At 36.7% G+C, this 19,108-nt stretch overlaps 1 protein-coding gene across 2 annotated transcripts in view; it reads left to right on the top strand.

Annotated features, from left to right (window-relative positions):
* The window catches only part of PLXDC2 (plexin domain containing 2), a 457,733-nt gene that overhangs the window by 323,515 nt on the left and 115,110 nt on the right, over window positions 1-19,108 (top strand). For both annotated transcript variants that reach the window (XM_040451269.1, XM_040451268.1), the window contains exon 6: window positions 6,688-6,806. In XM_040451269.1, coding sequence (XP_040307203.1) covers window positions 6,688-6,806 — 119 coding nt within the window. The remainder of the gene's footprint in view (window positions 1-6,687; window positions 6,807-19,108) is intronic.

The following is a 19,108-nucleotide window of genomic DNA, read 5'->3' as shown; positions in this document are numbered from 1 at the left end:
GCTACATGACTTTAGTAGAGAAAATATGAAAGGAAAAGTTTGTTTTGAAAAATCGAAGATAGAAATTTCTGTACTGTGTAATACAAAAATAGTATTTATTTGCCAAAATGACGATTTCATCTTTTAAAATTATGGAACTATTTGGTGTGAACAGTTATTTCTACTCTTAATGACCAAGGAAGAAATTTACTGGTGGGTAGTATAGACTTAATAGTGACAGTAGCGTTGGGGAAATGTGATCATTTTGCTAAAAGCAATCTTCTGACCAGTGCGATGAACCCATTTTACAGATCAAAATAGCAAACAAAGAAGGAAACTAAATGTAGTTAGCTATATGCTCTGAGAAACACATTTCAAACGATTTGAGTAGCACAAAGGTATGTTCCAAGATTAGGTAACTCTGAATGCTAGCCATAATAATTACCTCCCCTATTATTTTAAGAGCTATCAAACGCTATCCTACCTTAAAAATATGAGGTGCTAAAGACAAGGGTGTCCAAATAGATTGTAAAGATACTTGGGGTAAAACTATAACCAGACACTTACCTGAAACTTATTCCATGACCTTCCAGACAGAATCACCTTAGTAAATGATTTGATGAAAGTTGATTATTTTCTAAGCTCTGTCACTTACTAGATGATGTTAGAGACATTTGTTCATGGGGACAGAATTCTGATAACCGACTTTTCATAATATTAACATCAAAATCATAAAGCATAATGACATAAGTAAGTCTCTCCAATAACCACATAGGACAGTGTAGCAACTCATGTGGTCTGATATATGAACATAAGTAACACCTTCATCTTTAAGCTAAGGAAGAACGTCACTAGATTTTGCGCCCATCATGAAAGAAATGGTGTAAGGTTGACAGTCATGGGCTAGGAAATGGACCACGCTAACTCAGCTCCTTAGAAATGTAAATTCCATTCTTCAACCCAAGGTTTTCTTTTGACAGTATATACTTTCACATCATAATTGTCCAAGAAAAGTGCCTCCCTGGTTTACTTACCCAATTGCTCCCTCCAGAACAATAGGTGAGTTGGGGGCTACTTGGAGAAATAGAAGATTTTATCTCCAAAAGCCACTCCCACCATCCTGTAGATCATAAAGTTTTAGATTTCAGTAACTTTTTTTAAAAAAAATTTAAGTTGATTTATTTATTTTGAGAGACAGTGTGAACAGGGGAAAGGCAGAGAGAGAGAAGGACAGAGAGAATCCCAAGCAGGCTCTGCAGTGTCAGCACAGAGTCCGATGTGGGGCTCATACTCAGGAAACCCTGAGATCATGACCTGAGCTGAAACAGAGTCTGACGCTTAACCAACTGAGCCACCCAGGAACCCCTCAGTACCTTTTAATAAAAGAGGAAACTTAAAATATTGGTTATTTGACAAAACAGGATAGAGATAATTTAGCTTTAAATTTAATAACATTTACACTTAAATAATCTTTTAGTTGTGTATGAACCACTCAGTATGTACATAGAACCATTCAAATTAATAAATGTTGGGAGAGCTATAATGGTTCTACTTAAAATAAAAAAAACTTATTTTAAAGTAACTAATTGTTATTTTAAAAAGCCTGCTACTGACAATATATTAATATCTTCGGCGCACCTGGGTTGCTCAGACTTTAATTGAGCATCTGATCACGTCATGATCTCAGGGTTCGTGGGCTTGAGCCCTACATTGGACTCACTACTGTCAGCCTATCAGCTCAGAGCCTGCTTTGGATCCTCTGTCCCCCTCTCTCTGCCTCTCCCTCACTTGTTCTCTCCCCAAAATAAATAAATACTTTAAAAAAAAAAGGAAAGAATATCTTGGAGTGCCTGGGTGGCTCAGTTGGTTGAGTGTCCGACTCTTGATTTCAGCCTCAGGTCGTGAAACCAGGATCATGGGATCAAGCTCTGCATCGGGTTCCACATTGAGCATGGAGCCTGCTTGTGATTCTCTCACTCTCCCTGTGCCCCTCCCCAACTCACACACATGCTCAATGAATGAATGAATGAGTGAATAAATAAATAAATAAGAATATCTTCATCAGAAGATATTTTGCATTAAAGACATTTAATTACTCCATTTATATGGATCTTTCTTTGGCACAAAATTTGAGGTAACTGTATTTCCTTGTATTTAATGCAGAAATCCCTAGAAAGCAAGAACTATTCTGCCCTTCCCCACCATGTTGTAGGAGAACAAACAGGTTCACGCAGGTGTGTCCAAGGCCTTGCAAAAAGTTGTAGAGGCAAGACAGAGGATAGGTCTTCTGCCCTCTCTTTTGGTGTTTTCTCTGTACCATTTAAGTGCCTAACAGAAATTAATGAATAAAAAAGAGACTAGAGTTTGAGAGTTGCCAACATGCATGAAGGAAAAATGGTACTGTTAGTAGGCATTTCCTGATCAGAAACCCCTTTACTTCTATGCGTATGGAAGTTTCCTGCCTATTATTATCCTCATACCGTCTAATATTTAAAAAAGTGTAGTGTAGATACATAGATGCCGATAAAAGAAGAGACTTGAGTTTTCACTTGGAACACGGATTCATGGTGGTGTTCCCTATGTTTAAAAGCACCCAGATAGAATCCAAAAGAATTTTTTTGGGATTCTAAATGTTTACCTCAAAGAAACAAAATACATTGCAATATTGAAAGTGTACAAGGTGATGATTTCATATATGTATACATGGCAACAGGAATCCCACTGGGAAGTTAATTAACACATCCATCAACTCACATATTTACCCTTTTTTTTTTTTTTTTTTTTGGTAAGAACAGTTAAGTTTGACTCTCAGAAAATTTCAGTTATGCAATACAGTATTGGAAACTACAATCACCATGTTATGTATCAGGTCCTTAGACCTTATTTGCAGTGTGTATGAAAGTTTGTACATTTTTACTAACCTCTTGCTATTTTCTTCATCCCCTAACTCCTGGCAACCAATATTCTAAACCAGTAACAACTGGCAACCAGTATTCTGAAATGTATTTCTGTGAGTTCAACTATGTTTTGTTTTTAAATTCCACATGTAAGTGATACTATGTAGGTTTTTTTTTCTCTCTTTGGCTTCATTTCACTTAGCATAATGATCCATTTATGTTGTTACAAAGGCACAATTTCACTCCTTTTTAAGGCTGAATAATATTCCTCACTGTGTGTGTGTGTGTGTGTGTGTGTGTGTGTGTGTGTGTTGTGCGTGTGTGTGTGCGTGTGTGTGTGTGTGTGTGTTCTTTATCCATTCATCTGTAGATGAACACTTAAGTTGTTTCCTTATTTGGCTATTATGAATAATGCTGCAGTGAAAAAGAGAGTACATATATCTCTTTGAAAAGGGATTTTGTTTCCTCTGGTATGTACCCCTAAAGTGGGTATACTAGATCATACTACAGTTCTAATTTTAGTTTCTTGAAGAAACTTTATACTGTTTTCCATAGTGGCTGTGCGAGTTTACATTTCAAACAGACTACATGGTTTTCCTGTTCGCCACACCATCTCCAGCATTTGTTATCTCTTGTCTTTTTGATCGCAACAGGTGTGAGGTGATATCTCATTGTGCTTTTGATTAGTATTTCCGTCATGCCTGGTGTCAAGCACCCTTTTATATCCTGTTGGACGTTTGTATATCATCTTTAGAAAAATGGCTATTTAGGAGTCTCCTTTGATTCATCTTATTTTGGTTTTGGGTCTTCCTGGATCTGAATGTCTGTTTATTTCTCCAGATTAGAGAGGTTTTCAGCCATTATTTTTTTGAACAAGCTTTCTTTCCCTTTCTTTCTTTCTTGTCCTTCTAGGATTCTTATAATATGAACATGGGTCTGTTTGATTGTGTCCCATACATTTCTTAAGCCATATTTACTCTTTCCTTCTTTTTTCTTCTTGCTTCTCTAACTGGATGATTTCCAATTCCCTGTCTTCGAGTGCATTAATCCTTTCTTCCACTTGACCTACTCTGTTGTTGAACCATTCTTCTAAAATTTTCATTTTAGTTATTGTATTCTTTATCTCTTTGATTTCTGTTGAGTACTTTTTAATGTTTTCTATATCTTTGTTGAAATTCTCACTTTGTTCCTGTATTGCTTTTGTAACCTCAGTGAGCATCTTTATGACTGCTACTTTGAATTCATTTGGGTAAATTAACTTACTGCTGTTTCATTAAGATTGGTTTTGGGAAATTTATCTTGCTCTTTTGTTTGGAACATATTTCCCTACTTTTTTTTTTTTTCATTTTTCTTGGCCGTGTTAGTTTCTGCACATTAGATAAAATAGCAGAATCCTTGAATCTTGTCAAAGTGGCTTATGCAGGACACAAAGCACATCAGTCAGTCCCGCCCAAGCTCCTGATTATCTCTCAAACCTCTATGATTGTCCCTGCTACTGTTTTTGTTCTTGGTGGTTCCCAGTAGTCGAGAATGTGCCAAGAAGCCATCAGTGTTTCAGAGGGCAGGATCACAGTCAACACCTACATGCAGGGTTTATCTGTGGCCAGACCCTCAGGCAGGAGCTAAGAACGTATGCAAAGTGCTTCTGGGGAGAAACTGAGATAGGCATTTTTTCCTGGTCTTTCTGCACCAAGCTGGGATATATATAGTCATAAGGGGGTGCTCCTTCACCCATTTAGAAACTGTTTATTTGTCATCATCTTCTAGGTCTTGTAAATATAAGCCTCATTGGCTATCAGAGCAAGGTGATTTGGGTGCCTAAAACCTGGATGACAGCTGTAAAAGTGGGGACACTAGATATATGGACCATTTCTTTCAAGATAGATACTGGCAACTTGTTTTATTGTTGGAGTTATCTGGAGGGAGATGGTGGGGGAAGTGCTAATTGGCTCTCTTTGGCCATGGGAAGATAACAGTCAGCACCTAGATGAACTAAGTAGAAGCTGGACAGTCATGCTACAGCTTATAAAGTAGGTAGTCACACCCCTTCCAGGGAAAGACTAGGAGAATGGGCATTTTGCCTGCTCTCTCTGCTAAGCCCTGGGTTAGGTGGGGGAGGGGGAGGATAGCCATGGCAAGTACCCAAGGACACACCTGTTGCTTCTTTGTTTGCTACCATCCTTGGGACTTGCAATGCAAATCCAGTTGTCTGTAAGAACTAGGTGGTCTGGGAGCCTGGCTCTCAGGCTGCAGCCACAAAAGCTGGGTGCCTGACATGTGTGCAAGCTCTTTTCCAGAAGGATGTTGGTGACCTGGTTTTGTTGTCAGAGTGAGCAAAGGGAGAAGGTGGAGAAAGTGCCCACTGGCTCTTTTGGGCTCCGGAGAGGATCACAGAACCCAGATGCATGCAGTTTCAATGTGGGTATTTTCTCAGTTGCCCAAATTATAGCAGTTATTCAGCTTTCGATTTCTCCCACAGGAAACTGTTCTGTGTGTAGCTACACGTGTGTTAGGTGTGTTCCAAGGGAGGAGGGAAATTCAGAAGCCTACTATGTCCCCATCATGGTTAAAAGCTTTCAGCAGTAAGTTGAACTCAAAAACACAGTGAAGACAGTATTCTGTTTTACATCAATCATCAGGTACAGGAATTAACTCACGAGCAGTCAGATGGATGAAGTGCACAGGGCAAGGTATGTGGGAAGAGGTACGGAGCTTTACACACCAGGACACTCCCGGGCACACCACCCTCCTAGCATCTCTGCATCTTCACTAACCCACAAGCTCTCTGTCGTACGATCTTGGTTTTTCTTTTTTCCTTTTTAATCACATGTTTACTGACCTGGGAGATAAGCTTATCTCTTTTGGTTCTGTGGATTTCATTTTTCTGTAAAACATTTTTCATTTCTGTAAAACATTTTTTCACAGAATGTAAACAGGACTATTTTTTAACCAAACAAAAAATCCAATACTTAGAACTAAGCAAAAGCCTTAGCTCCTCATTTGTTTTCTTTTAGAAAAAAAAAAAAAAAAGAAAGAAAAAAAGAAAGAAAAGACACAATGTCCGTTAAAACAAAACTATGAATTCTCATTGGTGGCTATTAAACTGTTTCAGTTTATATTTCGTGTTAATAGTTTTATGGCAAATACTGGCAGATTGACTCATCAGAATATGATACATACCACTGAAGACTCATTTATCCCAGTGTACTTGAACTTGAAGAGGACTTCAGAAATCTTTGCCTAGGGCCCTTTAAGCTACCTTGCAGCCTCTTTGAAGCAGTACAACAAAGAAAGAAATACAGGCATTGTGAACCAGAGAAGAAAATTCCCATTAGTGTTGGAATTTTTTTCAGCATGGAAGAGTATAATTCTAAGTATGGAAGAGACATTTTCAGGTCTTTTACAAGTGATTCTAGCTTTCCTGAATGTGTTCGTTTTTTGTCCTAGCATTTGTCAAATATATTTGAAGTGCATTCAATCCACTTGGGCTGCATTTTGAAAGTGGCTCATAGAAATTTAAGCAGACAGTACCCATTAACATGAATGGACTTCCTAAGGCAAAATTCCCTCATACTGGGCTCAATATTAACCTCGGTATGAGATTAGATTTTACTAAATATTTAGAGAATACTCAATTGTTTAAAAATATCTCAAATACAATTTCAATAAAGAATTCCAATTAACCGTATAAAATTCAAGGAGCACAACTACTAGATTTGAAGACTATATGCATGGTTTTGTGAAGTCTCTCACCCGAATTCATTGGTATATTTTTATCAATGTGTTTCTTCTGTTTCGATGGGGTTGATAGGCACAGCACTTGTTGTCCAGTGGGACCACGTACATCTCCAGGATAACTACAACCTGGGAAGCTTCACATTCCAGGCAACCCTCCTCATGGATGGACGCATCATCTTTGGATATAAAGAAGTAAGTAATATATTGATGATTTCCTTTCCCCTTGATCTTGACCTCTATCTTTTTCTCCAAGTGTTAAGAAAGGGACATTTTACAGTCATGAACCTCAAATCATTTTCTCATCTGTTGGTTTGTTTTGCTTCATACAAAAAAATTTTTAATATACTAGGTGGCACTGATTGTTAATTCTTTGGGTTTTATTTTATATCCTGACATTATGATCAATGAGTTGCATAAAATTATGAAACAATTATATCCTAGTGGTATTATAATGAAATATCTCTAAGAAAAAAATATTTCCAACTTGGAAGGATTTCTCATCTAAATCTGATTATTTATATTTATTTTTTTGTTTGTTTTTCCTTTGTCTGTTTCTGTGACATATTTTGGTTCTAATTCCAAAAGTATTAGTATATACGAAAGCTTGTGTGGCTCAATGCCCCAGTACTGAAAGCAATCAGGACCCATAATTCCTTTGGCCAGTATTTATTTCACCCTGAAAGGAAAAATTAATTAGAGGCCTAAGTGACAGAAAGAATAATGGAACTCAAACTTATGGTTTGCTTCATTTTACCACATTAACAAAGTAAAGAATGGAAATGTATTAAATTATAGCCTTAAATTTACAGAATGTCTAAATTAGAATTATAGTATGTTAAGTTTAAGAACTCTGTTGACAGTATAATTAAGGACTAATAGACATCCTAAACTTTTAGGGAAGAAAACAAAGAATACAAGAATAAAATTCCAGGAACAGTTGTGCGATATTTTAGGTAGTCACTAGGCGTGAGAGGAATTTTGACAATGTGAATTGATGATGGACAATTATTAGTCCATGGGTTAATGAATATTTATAATAACATAGACTCAGTATCTTATGTGAAGAGTTATTTTTTTCTTGGCAAATGAATCCCTGGCTATTTAAAAATTATTCACTTTGGTTAAGTCTTCTGAAATGCATCTTTTCTATAAAGTGAGGGACAGTTATATTTTAATGACATAAGTCAACCTTTGAAAATCTTATAATCGTTTTAAATATTTCCACTCCTTTGAAGAATTCTTCCATGTGGAATATAATATAGGATCTGGTCTGCTTGGTGCTTCTTTATCCAGAGGTATGTTTTGATATCATAGTCTATCATTCATATATAATATGAATATATATATTATATATATATATGGTGTATCTATAGTGTAATCTAGTGTAATCCTGGAACTGCATAGTGACATTATGGAATGTTAGTTTTCAACTATTCTAACCAATGGTGGGAAGTTTTCTGGAAAGATGCAGAGTCCGTAAGTCTAGGGTCTTAAATCTCAATAACTGTAGGCATTTTTGAAGCAGAGGTTTGTGTTTGTACTGTGGTCTCTGTCTCTAGTCTTTATTATCAAAATTGTCATCTTTATTTACATTTTCTCCATGGGTGTCTCACCTAGCAGAGTAGCAGTTCATTTTCCCTATTCCTTCTTTGTAGGGGGTTTGGTATTTTTAAAATATTTTTTTTATTTTCTTTATTTTAACCAAAGAAGAATTTTCCACTATGGTTTTCCTGTTTTGTCATGGGTAACATTATACCAGTAGGCAATTTTAACACTTTCTTTATATTCCCAGACTATTATCCTACTGAACATTAGTCCTTCTGAACTCAGAGTTCTAAAGAAGTCATTACTTTATTATTTGCCTTGCCCTTTCTCTGTCCTGGTTAGAAAGCAGTTTTCTATTTCATATTCTACCTTTTTTTTCTGATAATTGCCATGAATTTCATTTTGTTGATGCAAATTTCTATTTGTAAAATTTGCCACAGTAAGTGTTCCCTTGCATTTGAGGGAAAGCTATATGCTCCTGACACTTCTAGAAAAACATTTACAATCACAATAGCATAAAATAGCTGTTTGCATAATGTATTACCCTTGACAAAATGCTTTCACATATAGTATAGTTTTCAATTCTTCAACAATGTCCTATATTCTCAATATTCATAAAGGCACTGGCACATGAAAGTAATAATAAATGTGTGTGACTTAATTATGGAATTAGATCATACACAATTATCTTTATTTTATAGCTAAGCAGACTGAGTCGGAAAGGTTAAATGGCATGCTTGTGGGCACAGAACTAGTTAAGGACAAATTCAGGACTAAAGGCTCTAATTTAGTAATCTCAAAATGCCTCCACATTTTTTTTCTTTCTCAAGGACATTATGCATAGCAATTCACAAGTCTATTTCTCATTTGTTTTTTAAAAATATTGGTTAATGTTTGGTGTTTAAGGATCTTTTTTTCTGACTCCAACAGATGACACAATCACAATCTCACAAAGTTAGAAGTATTCTGAGTTAAGGTATAGAGCTAACAAAATCGTAAAGACATAATAAGAGTATAATTTTGTGTTCCTGTCCAGCTTAAACTTGCAGAATCAACATTATAGATAGGGAAGTAAAACACAATTCTTTCTGTAATAGTTGCTACTAACTGGCTAAGCCAACTTTTTTTTATTTTATTTTATGTTACTCATTTCATTTCATTTTGTGTGAATGAGAAGAAAAAAATCTGATTTATGCAGAAACTACCAATAGAGGACTTGTTTAAATCGTAGAGTAAAATTAGTAATGCATCAAGTAAACTTACTGACGCAAATTTCATCTTTATTTCCATCAAGTGATTTATGTCAGTAGCTAATGATGTTTCCTGTGTTAATTGTTAATGTATCAACTGCCCATCCTAACCACTCAGATGTCTTTCAACTCTCATGTCCCACGTATGGTCATTTTTCCAACAGCATAATTTTTCATGTGCCAACCAGATCAATAATGGTCAATAAATGAGAACATATATTTGCACTTATACTAATCTGGCTTGTAATATGATTGAGATAGGGAAGTACTACTGATGTTTAAAATAAGAGTGAACACAGATTGGCTCGTGGCATTTGATGATCCTTCACCACAGTCCCAATGTTCTCTTAGCCATACTAGTGAGAGAAGTCATGGCAGCATGGATTCATTTAAAGAAGTAAGCTATCTCTCCTGATTGTCACTCTGTATTCTGGAACCAAAGATTTAAAATTCTGTTTTAAGTTATTGTTACGCAGCTGTTTATTGTAGTTAACTTCAAAGAAATAGTTTACTTAGGATGAAGCCAAATCACAAAAAACATACTGTCTTTTTCTTAATTTCCTGTCAGATTACCAACTGTTCCCTTTATGAATGCATTTTCCAATTTCACAGTATCCATTTGTTTCTTGTGCATAGATTTAATTACCTGATAAAATTAACCATCTTCTCATCTACTGACTTAATATATTAATAACAGTTCCTTTAAAGTTCATGGCTGATAACTAATATCTAGATTGCCTCTGGGTCTCTTTCTATCAGCTGTATTTTTTTTTCTTTTCCTCTAGATTTTCATTCATTGGTCATGGCTTTTTTTGTGTTAATTAATTAATTTATTTTTAATTTACATCCAAGTTAATTAGCATATAGTGCAACCACGATTCCTGCCCCTTACCCATCTAGCCCATCCCCCCTCCCACAATCCCTCCAGCAACCCTTTGTCTGTTCTCTATATTTAAGAGTCTTTTATGTTTTGTCCCCCTCCCTGTTTTTATATTATTTTTGTTTCCCTTTCCTTATGTTCATCTGTTTTGTATCTTAAATTCCTCATACACCTGAGTGATGTCATATGATATTTGTCTTTCTCTAATTTCACTTAGCATTTTATACCCTCTAGTTCCATCCACGTAGTTGCAAATAGCAAGATTTCATTCTTTTTGATTGCTGAGCAATACTCCATTGTATGTGTGTACCTTTTCATCTTTATCCATTCACCCTTCAGTGGATATTTGGGCTCTTTCCATACTTTGGCCATTGTTGATAGTGCTGCTATAAACATTGGGGTGCATGTTCCCCAATGTTTGAAATCGCACACCTGTATCCCTTGGATAAATACCTAGTAGTGCAATTGCTGGGTCATAGGGTAGCTGTATTTGTAACTTTCTGAAGAACCTCTATACTGTTTTCCAGAGTGGCCGCACCAGTTTGCATTCCCACCAGCAGTGCAAAAGAGATCTTCTTTCCCTGTATCCTTGCCAACATCTGTTGTTGCCTGAGTTGTTAATGTTAGCCATTCTGAGAGGTGTGAGGTGGTATCTTGTGGTGGTTTTGATTTGTAGTTCCATCATGATGAGTGATGTTGAGCATTTTTTCATGTGTCTGTCAGCCATCTGGATGTCTTCTTTTGTGTCTATTCGGCTGTGTCTCCTTTTATGCTAGATAATTTTTGATTGAATGTTGGGCATTGTTTACAAACTACTAAAGGAATAGATGGAGGTTGTGGACATTGTTTTCTTCCTCCAGAGAGGGTTTACATTTTTTGTTTGACAGGTAGGATGGAACAGATTACTTTTTTTTAATTGGCAAACATTTCTAATTTTTCCAAATTTTTATTTAATTCTAGTTAATTAACATATAGTGTAATATTTATTTCAAGAATAGAATTGAGTGATTCATCACATACATATAATATGCAGTGTTCAACATAAGTGCCCTCCTTAATACCAAACAGATTACTTTAATACTGTCAGGGCTAAGCTCTTTCAAAGTTGAGCATTAGTTCTTGTAAAGACTGCTAAATTTTGGGTTAGCACTTACTTTTAGAAAGTAGTCCTTCGGGGGCGCCTGGGTGGCTCAGTCAGTTGAGCCTCCGACTTCGGCTCAGGTCATGATTTCACGGTTTGTCTGAAGTTTTGTTCAGTTTCTCAATGTCTGAATCTTGCTTGTAAATTACCAAATGCCTTGACAGGAAGGTGGTATTGCATTCACTTCTGTGATTTCCTCTCTCTGGAATCTTGGCTTTTCAAGTCTTTGCTCTTTGATGGCCACCTGATGCCTTCAACGGGTGCTTTCCATATGTTATTTATCTTTCCTGCTTGATCTCAGCAGGAGAAATGGTCTCTTACCAGTTTGTCTGCCATAACCAGAAATCCCATTCACTTTTAACAACAATCCCCTAATTTGATAAAATCTAACATTTATTGAGCTCTTCATATATGCCAAGCAGAGACCTAAGTGTTTACCATTTATCTCATACAATTCTCACAAAAAACAAGAGGTAGTTGCTTTTATCATTTATAGAAAGGGAACCTAAAACACCCAGAGACATTCAATAACTGTCCCAAAATTGTGAAACAAAGATTTACCCAAAGTCATCTGGATATGACTCCAGAACCTGTATTCCTAATCACTGACCCCTACTGCCTCCCTCCAAACTTCCTTTTCAAGAAATGCCTGAACTGCTTCACTCACTTTGACATTCTCTATGATCTTTCCTGGCTGGTCAGTATTATACTGTAGCTCTGCCCCCTTGGGGGCACAGGTAAGAATGGTTCGCCTTTCCATAGCATTATCCTATTTATTTTGTTAAATTTTTTTTAACGAAAAGAGGTTGTACCTAGGTAAAAAATAAAAATAAAACATGCACCCTTTCTTAGACAAATATAATTTGGAAAATCACATTCCTATTTCCTATTCTGTCAATAACCAGCTGTGACCTAGAACCCATATTATTTATGTTATTTTTATATTTTTAAATGTTTATTCATAAAATAAACAAGAGACAGAGTGTGTGCACATGAGCGGAGGAGGGGCAGAGAAAGGGAGAGAGAGAATCCCAAGCAGGCTCTGTCATGTCAGCATACAGCCTGACACTCGGCTGCATCTCATGAACCATGAGATCACGACCTGAGCTGGAATCTAGAGTCGGACGCTTAACCGACTAAGCCACCCAGGCTCCCCTTTATGTTATTTTAGTTACTATTGAATAGTGATTGTTGTTTGTTTCATTACAGTAGATGTAGACCTAAAATCTGGGATCATGGATAATGTACCAAGGAACTTACCTATTTATAAAGAAGATTTCGTTCCAAAAACATTAGGGATTTGAAATCAGATATCTTACAGTCCTGATGCTCTCGTTCCTAGCATATCATCATAATTTAGAAGTTGCATTTCCTTTGACTTGTGTTTCTCTTTTGTATTTTGAATTTATTACATGATTTCTCCTATTGTATTTTGAATTTGTTGTTATTTTAGATACAGACTAGGGAAGGACATGGTTCTTCCTGTGTCTTTTGCAAATTCAGTTATTTAGCTCATGAGAGGGAGAGGGTAGTCATCAATTTCAGACAACACAATTAAAAAGAAAGTCATATACTCCTTCTATAAGGTGGTGGGGAAATCACAGAGAATGCATACCCTACTTACACGTCCACCTATTCTATCCATTTTCTTGGTTCAATACGTTACTATCTCCTCAGCAAATTTTAGAGGAGGTCGGTATAGAAGAACTCTATTGTTTATTAAGTAAAATCACTTTGTAATCTGTTTCACCATTTAAGTATTTAAACTTAATGTACCTTAGTGTAACATCCACTGTTTCCATGGAAGAAGGCATAGCTAATAAATCAGCATTGCCTATTTGGTATAGGTTTAAATGGCACCCTTAATGCACTTTTAAAATTTCCTTCAAGACTCTTTCTCTTATTTGAACTGTAATGCTTCTTCATTCATGATAATCATCCCGAAAGTATTAAAAGATGAACAATTGCTGAGCTTGTGGAATTTATGGAAAAAAATAATTCAAGAGAGTAAGAGAAAGCCATAAGAACTGAGCAGTGAAACATTTACCTTTGATATGAAGTAATTTGCCTTTATGACTATTGCTCTGTGTGTGAGAATGTTGGACATGTGTTTATATAATATACTGCATCCAAAAAACTTTATAGTTCTCCCAGTAGAAAAATATATGTGTGTGTGTGTATATATATACATATATATATACATGTATATATATATATATACACACACACACACACACATACATATATGTATGACATCTATACATGCACATTATATATTCATATACTTATGTTTTTATTTAAATAAAATCTATTTAATAAATTTATGATACGAGATTAAGAAAACCCAGGTGACATAAAATGCTGATTATAACTTTCAAGAAATAATACGAAAGAAAATGGAGACAGATGATTTTACATTATAGCATTATCCTGTATTTTAAATACATGAAATGTAAAATTGTATCAACATGCCTTTATTTAGGATCTACCTCATTTGCATTTGTGGATGTATTTTATGGTTTAGTTATATCACACATAAAACCTCCTGATGTTTTAGTTTCTTTTTACTTTTCATAGTGTGAGAAGATGACAGACTGACCCACTTTCCCTTTATAATGTTTCTATAACAAATGCTGTGGGTAAGAATCAAGCAATCAATCAGTCAAGTAGCAAGGTGGAAGGATCTATCTAGAGGAAGTAATTTTAGAAACAGAAACTTGTTCTAATGCCGGCCCTGCCCCTAGCTGTTGTATTGTCCTTGGGCAACATATTTGATCTTTCTGGGTGTGCTTTCTCTTCAAAGTCCTTCTTCCTTTCCACCCCTGAGATGTCACTGAGATGTTGATCTTGCCCATATCAACCCAACTCCCTGCTCAGTGCTTTAAGACCAAAGAATTCTCTTGTCCCTCTCTGAGGTAAAAGATCTGTGCAACCTACATATCTTTCCAAACCCAAGGAGTTTCCCAATCCCCACGTTTTCCCCTAGTGTTTGATTGCCAGGCCATGTGTATGCAAGCTTCCTTGTCTAGCTGTAGTCCCAGATAAAGGCTTCACTATAGTCTTATTGTCTTGAGCCCAGTCTCACAGCCTTCTACAGGCAGGCATCTGCCTCATTGTCTTATTTTATAGGAAGCTCCAATTCTACTTGTCAGTTCAGTAAGGGGCAGTCTTTAAATCACAGGTCACAGTGGTGTGTGTGTGTGTGTGTGTGTGTGTGTGTGTGTGTGTAAAATGGATATGTTGTCAACATTTAGATATCAGAGGATTTTAAATAAAAATATAGATTTGTATCACCCCTTGAGAAATTGGAAGCCCTAGCTCATTTACCCTACATTTCCACACAGCAACAATTGGCTGGGAAATGTACTCAGGGTATGTTCCCTCCAGTTCCCTCGCACAGCAATTTCTTCTTTCTTACCCTAGGCTGGTGTTAGTTTATGTAGAGATTAAGTCTGAAACCCCTATTTTAATGTAGGACCTATCTTATGTTGTCTCCTTCCAGATTTTCTATAGGGTGTGATAGTGGAGAAGGGGAATGGAGGGATGTTAAGAATGTATCTTTAGCGTATGACTTTCCTTTGTTTTCATGCCATCAACTTCATCTCTCAATACCTGGCATATGGAAAGAGTTCAGTAACTGTAAGCTAAAACAGGATTAAAATAATTGTGCAAAATGCTAACAATATTCAGGAAAGCAAATGGATTTTTATATTGTCAAGTTTCATGGAAAACCTTTCTATTCAAATGCAGTTTTCAGACAACTAAACACTAATACTCAGGACTTCGTGTTGTTTTGATAGTAATAAAAGAAAGTATGGCTTTTTATAATTGGATACCCTACTGCGAGTAACACAGAAGCCGGATCTGATATTTAAGGATGATGAGGTAGGAAGCTGAAGGTTGAATGCAGGTGAGAACGGGTAAACTAGTAAGCTTTGGATTTTTTTTTTAATGTATATATATTAAACTACTAGACACCATGTGGCTGATGAGCAAGTGAACAAAAATGAGTTTAGAGTAATTCTTCTCCAGTGATAGGCATGTGATTCATACTTTGGAACACCACACTTAATCAAGCCCTTGCTGAGATGCTATGCTGCCTATTAGATAGATAGCTGGGTCCATAATGGAAACAAATGAATGTTTTGGCAAGGTTTGCAGTGCAGAAGAGAGAGGAAAATAAAGTTCCATTACCTCTGACTCAAACAGCATGCTGTTATCTCCCTAACTGCTTTAGAGGCAGACAGAAAAGCTCACATTGTGTGTGTCGCATTTATGCCTCTGTGTCCTGCAGAATGATAGCACAGCATGGAACAGAGCCGCTTTTGCCTCTGAACCTTCCTTGAAGGACCAGGGTGCTCTGCTCTACCTTTACCCGCCCCTGATATTTTTTTCTGCCTTAATTTTGTCTGCCGACTGCAAATCTTTTCTGTGTCTGTACTTCATATTGCTTCACTATTTCACTTGTAGAAAAATTTATACTTACTTAAATAATAAACCCATTGGTGTCCTGTAAAAGTGGAACAAAAATCAAACACCTAAAGAAAAGAATGTAGAAATGCTTGTGTAAGCTGAAATGGAAGCATATTTTAGCTGGTGCTAATGTTGCTTTCCTATAACTATCCTGTGGAATGAATGTAATTGTGAAACTCATTCTCAAAAATTTATGATTCAGTACAAATCATACAGAGGCCAAGTGAAAATTTAGCTTTGCTTCAGTCATAAAAAGGCAGCTATCATAGGCACTTGAAAATAATGAAGCTACATTTCTTTTTCTTTTTTTTTTTTTCTTAAAGCATCTATAGTTTACAATCGGTACTGTTTCAGGATGACTTCCTGAAAACCCCAGAAACTAACTTTGGAAATATTTTGAGAATGACTGTAAATTTGTAGAATGAATAAAAAATATAGCTTCCCATACAGCCAAGTTTTTAGAGTTCTCATACTTGGACATCCTCATTGGCCATGGCTTCTCTGACTTCATATCTTTGTGCATTAAGAGTCGTCTGTGGAATAGATGATTGTGACAATATGACAGACCCTTTCTTGAACTAATTCTGTGTAATATCAGCTATAATTCTAGATGGCTTATTTATACATAAACACACACACACGCCACATACAATCGCTTTGTTGCAAAGTAGTTCCAGTTAAATGTGGCTTTTAACAGTACTCCCGATTCATCTTAATGGTCTCTAATTAAATACTAATATGGAAACCTGCAGACTGGTCTGACTTGCTCACAGAGAGCTGACGCAGCCCAATTCCTTTGGCTGCAGTAAGTGAGAGGATGAACAATCCTTTCGGAGAACAGCCCCATGCCTTTGATGTCTTGAAATAAAAAGATTACAGTCCAAGAAAGTGAGGTAAAAAGGATATGACAATATCAGGTGGAAAGAGCCAGACTATTTCTGAAAGGAATCTGTGAGAAAGCCTAGAATTGTTCATCTTTTCCTCATTAATCTTTTACACTATTAAGCATTTAATTCAATTGCCAAAAGTAGTTTTTTAAAAACCTGATATGTAATTGTTTCATAAAAGACTTGGGTGCCTTCTAAGAAAATGTAGGGAATTAAAAGCTTCTCGTACATTTTCACTTTAATATTTAATTAGGATAAAAGACCATAGTTTCAGAAAATCTGTGCTTTTATTCATGAACTCCATAAAATTTTAAAGAAAAGCACTTGAGGCCAGTGGAATGGCCATAAAATTGTCCTTTTCCAAACTTTCCTCTTCTCATTTTGTCCATCTCGGGACATTCCAGTACTTTTCTTCAGTGCTGCACAGGCGGCCATCTGCACAGGCAGACAACTCCTTATGGCCTGCGGTGTGAAAACCTCCCTGCGGGTGGACAAAATGGCGGCCCCAATGAAATACCCAACTCCCTTCTTCCTGCTATTCAGACCAAAGGCCGTGGCGACGTCATTGACTCTCCTATTTCTCCCACTCTCCTCACACCCATGGCGTGTCTTGATGGCAGTGGCTTCACAATTCACCTGGAATGCATCTTTCCATCCCTTCTACCTCCTACACACATCACTCCAGTGTAGTCCATGCCACCCATCTCTTATCCTGACAATCATGATACCTTCCTAACTAGTTTTTCTGTCTCCCCTTGCTTCGCAGTCTCGACCACACAACAGATCACAGTATGATCTTTTTCAGATGTAAAAGAACAGCTTTCCTCTGTTCAAAACTCTCTAAACCATCACTGTATGACATGAAATAAAATTCCGAGTCATTGCCATGGCTTGCAGGGAATGGGTGCTCCCTTTGACATGCCCCCACCTCCTCTCATGTCCTTTAACTATCTTATCTACTCCTCATGCTCCAGTGATAACCTTTTAATTCTGAAAGTCACCAAAAACAATTTAGTCAAAGCCTTTGCCTGTACTGGTTCCTGTACTCAGAATTTTCTTCAAATATCCACATGGCAGGCTCATTACTACAGAAAAATCATCTCATCACAGAACCTCTCTGTGACTCCTTCTCCTAAGGAAGCCCCCATGCCCTTCTAGTCTCTTTGCCACACTTTAGTTTCCTCCTTAGCACTCACCACCGCTCAGCATAGTTTAATTCTTACATTCACTTTTTAAAAATTTTTTTTTCAACGTTTATTTATTTTTGGGACAGAGAGAGATAGAGCATGAACGGGGGAGGGGCAGAGAGAGAGGGAGACACAGAATCGGAAACAGGCTCCAGGCTCTGAGCCATCAGCCCAGAGCCCGACGCGGGGCTCGAACTCACGGACCGCGAGATCGTGACCTGGCTGAAGTCGGACGCTTAACCGACTGCGCCACCCAGGCGCCCCTACATTCACTTTTTAATATCAGTCCCTGCCCTCTAGAATGTAAGCTCTATGAGAGCAGCATCTTTGTTCTGTTCTTTTCTATGATTCTAGTGCCTACAGTAATACACAGAATATTCAATTAATATCTAGTAACTGAGCAAATTTATTCTATCTTAGCAAATAGCATGGAGAGCATATATGCCTTTTGGAGAAAAGAATTTTTATATAGTATGTAATATTCTCAGAAATTTATTTTCTGCTTTATATTTCCACATTATATTAAGACTTATAGTAGAGTTATTTATGGTAATGGTGGTTTGTCTGACCTAGTCCTCAGAAGTCACTGTCCCAGGAATAAGTATAACTAGAAAACTGGCAGCAAGTTAAAATGTTACCCTTAGAAGCAAACAATGATTTCTGCCTACCTCAGTTCTCTTACAAATAGGTACAATTTTTCACCCTTGTTAACAGTTTACTTGTTGAAGCGTGGAAAGGTCAAGATCATTCAACAGAGTGAAACCATTGAATTGAGGTTTGAAAGGGTCTTTACAGGTGATCTACAATTATCTTCCTAAAGGGTTTGGCCAATTATGATAGGATTGTTTTCAGTGACAGAACACTGTCTACATTGTTAGGTTACCCATTTTAGTTCCAGATGGACTTTCCTTAGGTTAAATGAGTCTGAATCTAGGTAACTTAGACACATTGGTGTTCATTTTTTGGAATCAAGAGGAAAAAGAATAAACTAGGAAATAAAGAAATCTATAAGAGTGAAAGCAAGATGTAGAAAATGGAACTTTCTACTGGAACGTTCCAATCTTTCAAGTTTAATTGTACCTAGAAGTGCAGAGATATTTATCTGATTCCCTGAAATCTAGGAGGAAGAAT

Source organism: Herpailurus yagouaroundi, unplaced genomic scaffold (genome assembly GCF_014898765.1).
Source record: "Herpailurus yagouaroundi ecotype Mexico unplaced genomic scaffold, PumYag 203, whole genome shotgun sequence".
Lineage (NCBI taxonomy): Eukaryota > Metazoa > Chordata > Mammalia > Carnivora > Felidae > Herpailurus > Herpailurus yagouaroundi.
This window is presented reverse-complemented; position numbering and strand designations above follow the sequence as displayed.